General features: G+C 43.2%; 1 protein-coding gene across 1 annotated transcript in view; it reads right to left on the reverse strand.

Moving 5' to 3' along the window:
• The window catches only part of LOC311035149 (ephrin type-B receptor 4b-like), a gene marked incomplete at its 5' end in the record, with an annotated part of 39091 nt that overhangs the window by 4102 nt on the left and 19989 nt on the right, over positions 1-15000 (reverse strand). The window contains 11 exon segments of the mRNA XM_084043228.1: positions 1308-1463; positions 2117-2310; positions 3825-3924; positions 5169-5218; positions 5554-5622; positions 6157-6303; positions 11196-11308; positions 12074-12208; positions 12497-12610; positions 14374-14438; positions 14636-14732. Coding sequence (XP_083899354.1) covers positions 1308-1463; positions 2117-2310; positions 3825-3924; positions 5169-5218; positions 5554-5622; positions 6157-6303; positions 11196-11308; positions 12074-12208; positions 12497-12610; positions 14374-14438; positions 14636-14732 — 1240 coding nt within the window.

A 15000-nucleotide genomic window follows, 5' to 3' on the forward strand; every position in this document is an offset into this window, starting at 1 on the left:
ATTTTAATCTGATCGGTGGCCATTTTCTCCATATGCGTTCAACTAAGCGACCCTATCGGTTGGTAGGTGTATTGCACTCTGATACATTATAACTCTATGAGAAAATGGCCACCGATCGGATTAAAATGCTTTTTATTGAACAACACAGAATATACGGGTACTTTTGAGAGTCCCGTGCATAATTTTAACATCCGTGGCCATAGCATAAGCAATTTATATTTGAAATCTGAACGTTTATATAGATGTACGGACCGTAAATGGAGAAAGTGCAAACACCAGGTTGAAGTTGATCCATGACTGTAACAGGAGTTTTCATGTACCGCAGGGTAAGACTACAGTAGCAGTTAATAAATAGACGAACAAATGAATGAATATACTTTAACGTGCGGAATTCGAAACAGGCAGCGCTGGGATTCTGAATTGTGTTACGATTACGGTGATTAGTATCATTGACACCACCTGGGCGAGTGAGTCGTGTAATACTTTCCCAACGTTAAGCTGTGTTCAACAACACAGGCACAGCCATAGCCTTCCAGTTTAAGCGCAGATTTCAGCTTGGGAAAAGAACCCTCCAGACAGTTGTGGGTAAGTGGAATCTGTTGCTGGTTTCATAGTCACCATTGCGTTATCGTGGTATTCCTGTTCTTGCTATTATGTTGCAAATGATTGTGTGTGTGTTCGGGCGAAATAACATTGACAGCTATGGCAGGTGACGAAAGTTTGCCAGACCTGTGCCAGGCTAACAACGGTTGCTAAGCTGGCATTGGACAATCGCTTTTGGGGTGGGGTTTAGCGAAGGGTCCATTATGTTGCCCTGCGCGAGCTCTTAACTAGCGCTGGTTTGCCAACTAATGTTACACCCTCTGACATGTGGATTCTAGTTTTCAACAGCAAATCTTGGTTACAAAGTTTGCAGGGCAGACTATTCCTTCCCTTACTACTTCAGTTCAGACAGTGGTGAGTGAGGGGAGAGGAGGGGAGGACGGTGCGAGGAGGAGGAATGAGGCTGGGCTGAGTGTGCTTGGAGAGAGAAGCAGCAGCTCTACTCCTCCATACAGAGAGACGCAACTGATGTATACTTCTCCATACAGCTGTGTTTTACCGGATTTGTGATTTTTGATCAGATTGAGCTGTTTGTGTAGGACTTCTAAACGCCTTTGTTTGAACGGCTTTTAGCGCGTCTAGGAACCGATATGCAGAACCGAAATTACATATTTGTTATGGGTACCCGGTACCGACCATTTCTTTATCGGTTCCTACTTGGAACCGTATTTCGGTACCCAACCCTAGTAGTAGTGTGTACTCACTCTGCAGTCAGGTGTGTGACAGTCTCCAGGTCAGAGTATCCAGCCTGGATGAAGCTCATCTCATAACGACTCATGTTGATCAGTTTTAACCATTCACACACCGAGGAGCAGTGAGACAGGCGAGGTACCCTCTGGTCCAATAGGGGCTGAGATGGACTGATGGAGAGACAGACAGACAGACAGACAGACAGACAGACAGACAGACAGGTTTAATTTAATCATACAGAACATTTCATAAACATGCAAAAACACAATTGACTTGGTGACAAGAAGGTCAGTTGGCTCTCATGCATTGAAGGAGGCATGAGCTCGGCCCTGGGCTTCCCTAGGCTGGTGAGGGGAGTGTAGCGCCCAGGATCACTTAGATAATTGGCACCGGGTGAAAAAGGGTTACAAAATCGCGGGATCAAAAAATTATAGAAAAACACAATTGATGAAGCCAAAGATTAAACATGGAAAAAACATGATTGAACGTTTCATAGAAATCATGAAAAAACAGAAAGGTGCGCTCCTTGGAGCGCAGATCCCCTCCAGGCCGTGTTGCCTACACACAGGGCTGTGTTGAAAACCTGTTATAGCGCCACCATGAGGGCTGTGAATCGTCTGCTATGTCACAATTCCATTCAGATTCTTGGGGTCACGATTCCATTTATTTATTTATTTTTCAATTTGTTCAAAACAAACGATTCTCCATTCAAAAACGTTTTTTCACGATTCAGCCCAGAACTTACCACTTTCAAATAATGTCATTATACAAAAACACTGAAATTATAGATAGAATAATAATAATAACAGTTTGTCTCTCTCACCCTGGCCCCTCGGGTCGAGTGATCTTCAAGGAGGCGGGGTTTCTGATCAGCCTATCGAGCGCAGCGACCACGGCACAGAACCTCGGCCGATTGGCTCGTTCCTTCTGCCAGCAGTCCAGCATGAGAGCATGGAGGGAGGAGGGGCATTCTGGAGGGGGCGGTAACCTGTAGTCCTGTTCTATAGCGTTAATGACCTGGAATATATGAATAATTAATTAATACATTATGCATATTAATGAGGGGGCGGTAACCTGTAGTCCTGTTCTATAGCGTTAATGACCTGGAATATATGAATAATTAATTAATACATTATGCATATTAATGAGGGGGCGGTAACCTGTAGTCCTGCTCTATAGCGTTAATGACCTGGAATATATGAATAATTCATTAATACATTATGCATATTAATGAGGGGGCGGTAACCTGTAGTCCTGTTCAATAGCGTTAATGACCTGGAATATACGAATAATTAATTAATACATTATGCATATTGATGAGGGGGCGGTAACCTGTAGTCCTGCTCTATAGCGTTAATGACCTGGAATATATGAATAATTAATTAATACATTATGAATATTATAATATATATATCCTACTATAATTCTAGTAACCTCTGTGCGTTTGTAGTGGAGGTGAAGCTACCCGGTTCTCCTCAGTGGCTGGACCAATTGCTCTGATTTTGCACACAGCCATTGACCATTACCATCTGAACTTAACTGTGAAGCCCGTTTTTCAATTTCATCAAATCTCTGCTTCTTATTAGCGTTTATGTGTAAAACACTGTCGCCATGGTTACGGGGCTGCCCAGCTATGGGACGAACTGCCTCCCGGGTTGCCAGATCATGTGCGCATATCCCCCCACGGATGCGCTGCGCAGACCGGGTATGGTCTAGTATATATAACAGACACAGACAGACAGACAGACAGACAGACAGACAGACAGACAGACAGACAGACAGACAGACAGACAGAAACAGACAGAAACAGACACAGACAGACAGACAGACAGACAGACAGACAGACAGACAGACAGACAGACAGACAGACAGACAGAGACACAGACAGAGACACAGACAGAGACACAGACAGACAGACAGACAGACAGACAGACAGACAGACAGACAGAGACACAGACAGAGACACAGACAGACAGACAGACAGACAGACAGACAGACAGACAGACAGACATAAACATACATACAGACAGACAGACAGACAGACAGACAGACAGACAGACAGACAGACAGACAGACAGACATAAACATACAGACAGACAGACAGACAGACAGACAGACAGACAGACAGACAGACATAAACATACAGACAGACAGACAGACAGACAGACAGACAGACAGACAGACAGACAGACAGACAGACAGACATACAGACAGACAGACAGGCAGACATAAACATACATACAGACAGACAGACAGACAGACAGACATAAACATACATACAGACAGACAGACAGACAGACAGACAGACAGGCAGACAGACAGACAGACAGACAGACAGACAGACAGACATAAACATACATACAGACAGACAGACAGACAGGCAGACAGACAGACAGACAGACAGACAGACAGACAGACAGACAGACATAAACATACAGACAGACAGACAGACAGACAGACAGACAGACAGACAGACAGACAGACAGACAGACAGACAGACAGACAGACAGGCAGACAGACAGGTGTCTTACATCCTGGTTGCTCATGTCCCAATAAGGTCGTTCTCCGTATGACATCACTTCCCACATCACGATGCCGTAACTCCACGCATCACTGGCCGACGTAAACTTCCTGTCAATCAATCATCCAACCAAATCAATCAATCAATCAATCAATGTCAGTGTAAGCACTTTAATCCTCATATGTACATATCAGCTTTTTTTTAAGATATTTTTGGGGCTTTTATGCCTTTATCTGGACAGGTCAGTAGGCTGACAGGAAATGGGGAGAGAGATGGGGGGGAGCAGGGATTCCGTTAACCGGTATTTACCGGCCATTGACCGGTAAAATGTTTAATTGGCCGGTAATTATAAACCCCACCGGCCCCCGTGGCCGGTTGGGAAAATGCTGTTATTAGGCTACTTTTATAATTTAAGCCTATTATTAATATTATTATTTGCATAAAGTAGTTGGCTACAACGGCTGTGTTTTGGGGCGAGCGTTTTGGTATTCGTCACGCAGCAGTTCATCAGCGCAGCTCTAACGTAACGAGGTGTAATGAGCCCCATCAGTTGGGTGCATGTATGCAGTGCAAACACGCATGTGACGTTAATTATAATATGGCCGGTAAATGTATTCTTTGGCCGGTAAAATATAATCCTGCCGGCCATGGTGGCCGGCCCCAAAAATGCCTAGCGGAAACCCTGGGGGGGAGACATACAGCAAAGGTCGTCGGGAACGGGAGTCGAACCCGCGACACGCTGTCAAGCTGGATTACCAGCATATGTGGTATGTGCCTGGACCGCTAGGTCAGCGGACGCCACATATCAGCTATTTGAACATAGTTACAGTTCACCGTCAACTTGTAGATCGGCTATTTTCAAATAATCTTCTTTTTAATTGTATCTACATTAACAACACATATCTTGTACGTATGGAGGGCTCATAGCTCATAGCGCGGCACTCGGTGCCGTGCTATGAGCTTGTAGATCTGCTATTTTTTTTTAAACCGTGAAAGTGCGCGCAAATCTTTGAATATATATATATATTTAAAGCGAACATTTGAAACTCAAATCTTTGCTTCAGGGGGATTCTACAAAGGTCTTTCTACAAACATATCTTGCTATAATCAGTGGTCAAAGGACCCCCAAAATGATATGTATTTGGCCGCGGACCCCCATCTCAAAACATTTAGTAATAGGGACCCCCAGAAGCAGAGATTTGAGTCAAATATTTTCCCTTTAAAAATATACATATTCAATTTTTTGCACACATTTTCACGATTTTTCAAAAAATTGCCAAATTAATGTGAAATGACAGAGATGTGTTCCAGGATTGAATGGGTTAATAATCATAATAATAATAATCATAATAACCTGTAAGCTATCGCTTCAGGAGCCGTCCAGCGAATAGGAATCTTTCCTCCCTGAGAGAGAGACAGAGACAGACAGACAGACAGGTTAATATTGTATGGAGTCTCACCCTCAGGGGCCACAGGCACACAGACACAGTTCAGGGGTCTGTCATTACAATCGTCACAACCAGGGGCCCCACACACACACACACACACACACACACACACACACACACACACACACACACACACACACAGTAGTGTTTAACACAGACCTGCTCTGATCAGCTGAATATAGAATAACTACATTTGAATGTATGATGAGTTGGAATATACGATTAATTTACTATGTATATAAACAGCTGTATATGTATGCATATGTATTAATTAACTTGTTATTAACTCACCAAACAGCTGGTGTAGGTAGGATCTGAGGAGTTCTCAGTCAGGAACCTGCTCAGACCAAAATCTGACACCTGCACATGAAAACACACTCGTTAGTAAAACACCTGCACATGAAAACACACTCGTTAGTAAAACACCTGCACATGAAAACACACTCGTTAGTAAAACACCTGCACATGAAAACACACTCGTTAGTAAAACACCTGCACATGAAAACACACTCGTTAGTAAACATGAAAACACACTCGTTAGTAAAACACCTGCACATGAAAACACACTCGTTAGTAAAACACCTGCACATGAAAACACACTCGTTAGTAAAACACCTGCACATGAAAACACACTCGTTAGTAAAACACCTGCACATGAAAACACACTCGTTAGTAAAACACCTGCACATGAACACACTCGTTAGTAAAACACCTGCACATGAAAACACACTCGTTAGTAAAACACCTGCACATGAAAACACACTCGTTAGTAAAACACCTGCACATGAAAACTTGACACTAAACACTGTTAATTAAAGCTAATTAAACAGTGGTATATAGACGTACCTTACAGACCAGGATGTTAGTTCATTAAACAGTGGTATATAGACGTACCTTACAGACCAGGTTAGAGTTGACCAGGATGTTTCGGGCGGCCAGGTCTCTGTGAACAAAGTTCATGTCTGACAGATACTTCATCCCTGAAGCAATGCCTCTGAGCATCCCTACTAACTGTATGCATGTGAACTGTCCATCATTCACCTGAGAGAGAGAGACATAGAGAACACACACAGAGAGAGAGAGAGAGAGAGTCAGCATCCCTACTAACTGTATGCATGTGAACTGTCCATCATTCACCTGAGAGAGAGAGACATAGAGAACACACAGAGAGAGAGAGAGAGTCAGCATCCCTACTAACTGTATGCATGTGTTCCTGTATGCATACTAACTGTATGCATGTGCTCCTGGGCGCTACACTCCCCCTACAGCCTAGGGAGCCCAGGGTCGAGCTCATGCCTCCTTCAATGCATGAGAGCCAACTGACCTTCTTGTCACCTGACAGGGGGGAGTTTCCCCGGTAGGACATAGCTTCTTATCACCTGACAGGGGGGAGTTTCCCCGGTAGGACGTAGCTTCTTATCACCTGACAGGGGGGAGTTTCCCCGGTAGGACGTAGCTTCTTATCACCTGACAGGGGGGAGTTTCCCCGGTAGGACATAGCTTCTTATCACCTGACAGGGGGGAGTTTCCCCGGTAGGACATAGCTTCTTATCACCTGACAGGGGGGAGTTTCCCCGGTAGGACGTAGCTTCTTATCACCTGACAGGGGGGAGTTTCCCTGGTAGGACGTAGCGCGTGGAAGGAACACGTTATTCCAACCAGTTCCTTTCCCCTCCATCAGGCGCCCCGGCTGACCAGGGGGAGGCAGTATAGAGACCAGGATTACTACATGTTTTTGTGAGGGTATTAACTACCCTAGGAGACACAGGGAGAACATGTAAACTCCACACAGAGTAGACCCTTTCACCCCCACATGGGCACTGATGACGCGGAGGAGAAGCGCCCACAGCGTCCCCGGCAGGATTCGAACCCAGGACCTTCTAGCTGTGAGGCGACTGCCCCCCCCCCCCCCCGCAAGATGTGTTTGTCTGTCAATGAGCGACAGTCTGGCGATACTTTGGCCCGTTCAGTTAACCCATTAAGACCTGGAACTGTGTCATTTTTAGATTTGAGCTAAAAAGCTTTATTTTACACTTTGACTATTCAAAAATAGCAGATCTACAAGCTCATAGCGCGGCACCGAGTGCCGCGCTATGAGCCGCGCTATACATATCATTTGGGGGGTCCTTGACATGAAAAAGATTGAGCACCACATAGAAACATACGTTTTTCAGAAAACTGTTGAGATTTAGGAGACATGTAGAATCGGCTTCAGGTCTCAATGGGTTAAGTTCTCTTTAGATACCTCTATAAACTTATACAGTGTTCACATCGTTTAATTCCTTTTAACAGGTCGTTCATGAAAGTCCTTGCGGTCTTGTTTCCAATGAATGAATCTGTGAGCAATTAGGGGTTAAGAGTCTTGCTCAGGGACACATTTCATTTCATCGACACATATGTTGACCTGGCCTGGAATTGAACCTGGGGCAACCAGGACCTCTGGTTCCCTAGGCGAGCTCACTAACCATTCAGAGTTATTATAAACCTGTCTTACCCTCAGGAAGCTGTCTAGAGGTATGATAAACCTGTCTTACCCTCAGGAAGCTGTCTAGAGGTATTATAAACCTGTCTCACCCTCAGGAAGCTGTCTAGAGGTATTATAAACCTGTCTTACCCTCAGGAAGCTGTCTAGAGGTATTATAATAATAATAATACACTTTATTTGTATAGCACCTTTCATGACATGAAATGCAGCGCAAAGTGCTTTACAGAGCAAGAATACAGTTACAGTTACAACCAATTTAACAATAAAGCAAAAAAATAAAATAAAATAAGATAAAAACAAAAGCATAAAACATTAAAATAGGCAATACAGTGAGGACTTAAAAATCAACCAAAGAGTCAGCTAAAAGCAAGAGTGAAGAAATAGGTCTTGAGCTGTGCTTTAAAGCTATCGACAGAGGCTGCCTGTTTTAGGTGTAATGGGAGTTTATTCCACACTGTTGGTCCGTAGAAGCAGAATGCTGCTTCACCGTATTTTTTATATGTCATTTTAGGCACCTCGAGCAGGTCAGCACTTTAAGACCTGAGGGTCCGGTTTGGAACATATCTCTCTAGGCAGTCATAGAGGTAGGAAGGTGCCAGACCATTTAGAGCTTTATAACTATTAAAATAATTTTAAAATCAATCCTAAAAACAACCGGGAGCCAGTGTAGTGAAGCTAGAACTGGAGTGATATGTTCTCTCATCCTAGTTTTAGTTAAAATTCTGGCTGCCGCATTTTGAACAAGTTGTAATCTGTCAGGTGTTTTCTTAGGCAGGCCAGAGTAGAGTGCATTGCAGTAATCAAGCCGAGAGAAAACAAAAGCGTGGATCAACGTTTTTGCATCGTCTAACGACAGATAGGCTCTAATTCGCGCAATATTTCTAAGATGAAAGAAAGCAATCTTGGTGACATGATTAATGTGTGCATTAAAATTCAATTCAGAGTCGATAATAACCCCCAGGTTCTTTACTGTGGTGTTACTTTCTACAGCCAGGTTACCAAGTCTACTTATTATTGATTCTCTCTGCTCACTGGAGCCAATTATGAGAATTTCTGTTTTATCCTCATTTAGCTTAAGAAAGTTCTCACTCATCCAGCATTTTATACTGGACAGACAGGTCAACAATGGGTCTAGAGCGCAGGGGTCGTCTGGAGCTACCGAAAGATACAGCTGGGTATCATCAGCATAGAAATGGAAGTTCACTCCGTGATCGGCGATGAGTTCTCCCAGTGGTAGTATATACAGGGAGAACAATAAGGGACCCAGAATTGAGCCCTGTGGAATACCAGAGCAGATGTCGTGTTTGTCTGAGTCAAAGTTAGCTAGGCTGACAAAATAGCTTCTGCCTGTTAGGTAAGAGTAAAACCAAGACAAGGCTGTGCCTGACAAACCAAAAACCTGTCTCACCCTCAGGAAGCTGTCTAGAGGTATAATAAACCTGTCTCACCCTCAGGAAGCTGTCTAGAGGTATTATAAACCTGTCTCACCCTCAGGAAGCTGTCTAGAGGTATAATAAACCTGTCTCACCCTCAGGAAGCTGTCTAGAGGTATAATAAACCTGTCTCACCCTCAGGAAGCTGTCTAGAGGTATGATAAACCTGTCTCACCCTCAGGAAGCTGTCTAGAGGTATAATAAACCTGTCTCACCCTCAGGAAGCTGTCTAGAGGTATTATAAACCTGTCTCACCCTCAGGAAGCTGTCTAGAGGTATAATAAACCTGTCTCACCCTCAGGAAGCTGTCTAGAGGTATAATAAACCTGTCTCACCCTCAGGAAGCTGTCTAGAGGTATTATAAACCTGTCTCACCCTCAGGAAGCTGTCTAGAGGTATTATAAACCTGTCTCACCCTCAGGAAGCTGTCTAGAGGTATAATAAACCTGTCTCACCCTCAGGAAGCTGTCTAGAGGCATGATAAACCTGTCTCCCCCTCAGGAAGCTGTCTAGAGGTATAATAAACCTGTCTCACCCTCAGGAAGCTGTCTAGAGGTATTATAAACCTGTCTCACCCTCAGGAAGCTGTCTAGAGGTATTATAAACCTGTCTCACCCTCAGGAAGCTGTCTAGAGGCATGATAAACCTGTCTCACCCTCAGGAAGCTGTCTAGAGGTATCATAAACCTGTCTCACCCTCAGGAAGCTGTCTAGAGGTATAATAAACCTGTCTCACCCTCAGGAAGCTGTCTAGAGGTATCATAGACCTGTCTCACCCTCAGGAAGCTGTCTAGAGGTATCATAAACCTGTCTCACCCTCAGGAAGCTGTCTAGAGGTATAATAAACCTGTCTCACCCTCAGGAAGCTGTCTAGAGGTATAATAAACCTGTCTCACCCTCAGGAAGCTGTCTAGAGGTATTATAAACCTGTCTTACCCTCAGGAAGCTGTCTAGAGGTATAATAAACCTGTCTCACCCTCAGGAAGCTGTCTAGAGGTATTATAAACCTGTCTCACCCTCAGGAAGCTGTCTAGAGGTATTATAAACCTGTCTCACCCTCAGGAAGCTGTCTAGAGGCATGATAAACCTGTCTCACCCTCAGGAAGCTGTCTAGAGGTATAATAAACCTGTCTCACCCTCAGGAAGCTGTCTAGAGGTATAATAAACCTGTCTCACCCTCAGGAAGCTGTCTAGAGGTATTATAAACCTGTCTCACCCTCAGGAAGCTGTCTAGAGGTATAATAAACCTGTCTCACCCTCAGGAAGCTGTCTAGAGGTATAATAAACCTGTCTCACCCTCAGGAAGCTGTCTAGAGGTATGATAAACCTGTCTTACCCTCAGGAAGCTGTCTAGAGGTATAATAAACCTGTCTTACCCTCAGGAAGCTGTCTAGAGGTATAATAAACCTGTCTCACCCTCAGGAAGCTGTCTAGAGGTATGATAAACCTGTCTTACCCTCAGGAAGCTGTCTAGAGGTATAATAAACCTGTCTTACCCTCAGGAAGCTGTCTAGAGGTATAATAAACCTGTCTCACCCTCAGGAAGCTGTCTAGGGGTATAATAAACCTGTCTCACCCTCAGGAAGCTGTCTAGAGGTATTATAAACCTGTCTTACCCTCAGGAAGCTGTCTAGAGGTATAATAAACCTGTCTCACCCTCAGGAAGCTGTCTAGAGGTATAATAAACCTGTCTCACCCTCAGGAAGCTGTCTAGAGGTATTATAGACCTGTCTCACCCTCAGGAAGCTGTCTAGAGGTATAATAAACCTGTCTCACCCTCAGGAAGCTGTCTAGAGGTATAATAAACCTGTCTCACCCTCAGGAAGCTGTCTAGAGGTATTATAAACCTGTCTCACCCTCAGGAAGCTGTCTAGAGGTATAATAAACCTGTCTCACCCTCAGGAAGCTGTCTAGAGGTATTATAGACCTGTCTCACCCTCAGGAAGCTGTCTAGAGGTATAATAAACCTGTCTCACCCTCAGGAAGCTGTCTAGAGGTATAATAAACCTGTCTCACCCTCAGGAAGCTGTCTAGCGCTCCGTTCTCCATGTACTCGGTGAGGATCATGACAGGACAGGAAGTGGTGATGACTCCTTCTAGATGAATGATGTTAGGATGCTGGAACTGACCTGAATGAACATATGCAAATATATGTAAATGTATGATAACCATATGCAAATATATGTTAATATATGATACACCTATGCAAATATATGTAAATATATGATACACATATGCAAATATATGTTAACCCATTAAGACCGGGGACGCATCTGCGTCTCATTTTAAGATTTCTTTGGGCTATTCAAAAATAGCAGATCTACAAGCTCATAGCGCGGCACCGAGTGCCGCGCTATGAGCTTGTAGATCTGCTATTTTTGAATAATCTTGAAAAAATATTTTCCAGATTTTTTTCAAAAAACTGTTGAGATTTAGACATTTTTTAAGAATCGCCTCAGGTCTTAATGGGTTAATATATGATACATATATGCAGTGGTGGAAAAGGTACTTAACATTTTTTACTTAAGTAAAAGTATCAATACTGCATTGCAGAAACACTCTGTTACAAGCAAAAGTCCGGAATTCAAAATTAACTTGAGCAAAAGTATTGAAATATGCACAATGTCCCATTTCACACGTTATCAACGTTTTTTTTATGTAAAAACATAGTTTTCTCAGGCAGTGGAGAGACATTTCTCTGAAAAACTCTGGCAGTTAAAGAGTTAAAGGGATAGTTCACCTCAAATAGGACTTATTTTACATCAATGACCTCATTCCTATGAGCTGCTCATCAAACTAGGAATACATAGAATGAAAGTGATGTTTTTGGGTGAACTGTCCCTTTAAGCTCTACTTTAACATAGAGTAAACGATGTCAGGGCGGAGCTACTGACCCATGATTGACGCCTCAGACAGGAAGTCCCGCCTCTGTCTGTCAGTGTATCCTCCCTTCAGTGTTTTAATGGCCACGTAGTTCTCCTTTTTACCAGGAGCCTTGAACCTCCCTCTGCACACCTCCCCAAACTCTCCTACACACACACACACACACACAGCACACAGCACACAGCACACACACACACACACACACACACACACACACACACACACACACACACACACACACACACTTTATTATTATTATGCAATGTACACACATTGGAGTTTTTGTGTATATTCCATGTTGGTGTTTTGCTAATGAATGACAGTGTGTGTGTGTGTGTGTGTGTGTGTGTGTGTGTGTGTGTGTGTGTGTGTGTGTGTGTGTGTGTGTGTGTGTGTGTGTGTGTGTGTGTGTGTGTGTAGTTCATAGTGTGTACCTGCTCCTATCACCTCCTCTATCTTAACGAAGGAGGCGTCTATCTCCTTGGTGAACTCCCTCACGGCCTCGTTGGGGTCTTCATAGGTGAACGGGTCAATGTACACCTTCATCGCTACAGAGACAGTAACCATGACAACGTGTTACTATAACATCACTCTTTAAAGGAGACAGTAACCATGACAACGTGGTTACTATGACATCACTCTTTAAATGAGACAGTAACCATGACAACGTGTTGCTATGACATCACTCTTTAAAGGAGACAGTAACCATGACAACGTGTTACTATGACATCACTCTTTAAAGGAGACAGTAACCATGACAAAGTGTTACTATGATATCACTCTTTAAAGGAGACAGTAACCATGACAACGTGTTACTATGACATCACTCTTTAAATGAGACAGTAACCATGACAACGTGGTTACTATGACATCACTCTTTAAAGGAGACAGTAACCATGACAACGTGTTGCTATGACATCACTCTTTAAAGGAGACAGTAACCATGACAACGTGTTACTATGACATCACTCTTTAAAGGAGACAGTAACCATGACAACGTGTTACTATGATATCACTCTTTAAAGGAGACAGTAACCATGACAACGTGTTACTATGACATCACTCTTTAAATGAGACAGTAACCATGACAACGTGTTGCTATGACATCACTCTTTAAAGGAGACAGTAACCATGACAACGTGTTACTATGATATCACTCTTTAAAGGAGACAGTAACCATGACAACGTGTTACTATGACATCACTCTTTAAATGAGACAGTAACCATGACAACGTGGTTACTATGACATCACTCTTTAAAGGAGACAGTAACCATGACAACGTGTTGCTATGACATCACTCTTTAAAGGAGACAGTAACCATGACAACGTGTTACTATGACATCACTCTTTAAAGGAGACAGTAACCATGACAACGTGTTGCTATGACATCACTCTTTAAAGGAGACAGTAACCATGACAACGTGTTACTATGACATCACTCTTTAAAGGAGACAGTAACCATGACAACGCGTTACTATGACATCACTCTTTAAAGGAGACAGTAACCATGGTAACGTGGTTACTATGACATCACTCTTTAAAGGAGACAGTAACCATGACAACGCGTTACTATGACATCACTCTTTAAAGGAGACAGTAACCATGGCAACGTGGTTACTATGACATCACTCTTTAAAGGAGACAGTAACCATGGCAACGTGGTTACTATGACATCACTCTTTAAAGGAGACAGTAACCATGGTAACGTGGTTACTATGACATCACTCTTTAAAGGAGACAGTAACCATGGTAACGTGGTTACTATGACATCACTCTTTAAAGGAGACAGTAACCATGGTAACGTGGTTACTATGACATCACTCTTTAAAGGAGACAGTAACCATGGTAACGTGGTTACTATGACATCACTCTTTAAAGGAGACAGTAACCATGACAACGTGGTTACTATGACATCACTCTTTAAAGGAGACAGTAACCATGGTAACGTGGTTACTATGACATCACTCTTTAAAGGAGACAGTAACCATGGTAACGTGGTTACTATGACATCACTCTTTAAAGGAGACAGTAACCATGACAACGTGGTTACTATGACATCACTCTTTAAAGGAGACAGTAACCATGGTAACGTGGTTACTATGACATCACTCTTTAAAGGAGACAGTAACCATGGTAACGTGGTTACTATGACATCACTCTTTAAAGGAGACAGTAACCATGGTAACGTGGTTACTATGACATCAGACGTGTTGTAGAACATGGAATAGTTCACACAAAACGTTACTCTTTTTTCCTATCAACAGCTACATGTTGATTGGCTGAGAAGCAGGAAGTGGGCGTGTTACTCACTCTGACCCATCAGGTACTGTCCGCTCTTATCATTCATCTCTGCATCCCTCGCTCTTCTCCTCCGTCTGATGGAGAGAGAGAGAGAGAGAGAGAGTATAGTTATTCTAGCCAACTGAATGTTTTTTTTTCACACACACACACACACACACACACACACACACACACACACATACGCACACACACACACACACGCACACACACGCACACACACACACACACACGCACACACACGCACACACACGCACACACACACACACTTTACCTGTAGAAGTATGCAGCAACTATCGCCATGGCGATGAATAGGAGTATCCCTATGGCAACCAGGACGCCTGTCAGCAGGGGGGCGTGGCCTTGGTCCGCTGGAATGTAAACAAATAAATAAATAAACAAAACAAACAAACAAACAAACACAAATCAAATCCATATAAATCCATGTCAGTTATAGATCAGCCTATTCCTCGTACCATGGTGTCACGCTTTGAAGATAACTATATATATATATATATATATATATATATATATATCAGAGGTCGCGTTTTTTTTTAGGGCAAAGACCGGTAAATAAAATTCGGACATCCGGACTGGTAAAAAATAAAACACCATTCATTATTATCCTCACACCACACA

Source organism: Gymnoscopelus microlampas (genome assembly GCF_963454915.1).
Source record: "Gymnoscopelus microlampas genome assembly, chromosome: 19".
Lineage (NCBI taxonomy): Eukaryota > Metazoa > Chordata > Actinopteri > Myctophiformes > Myctophidae > Gymnoscopelus > Gymnoscopelus microlampas.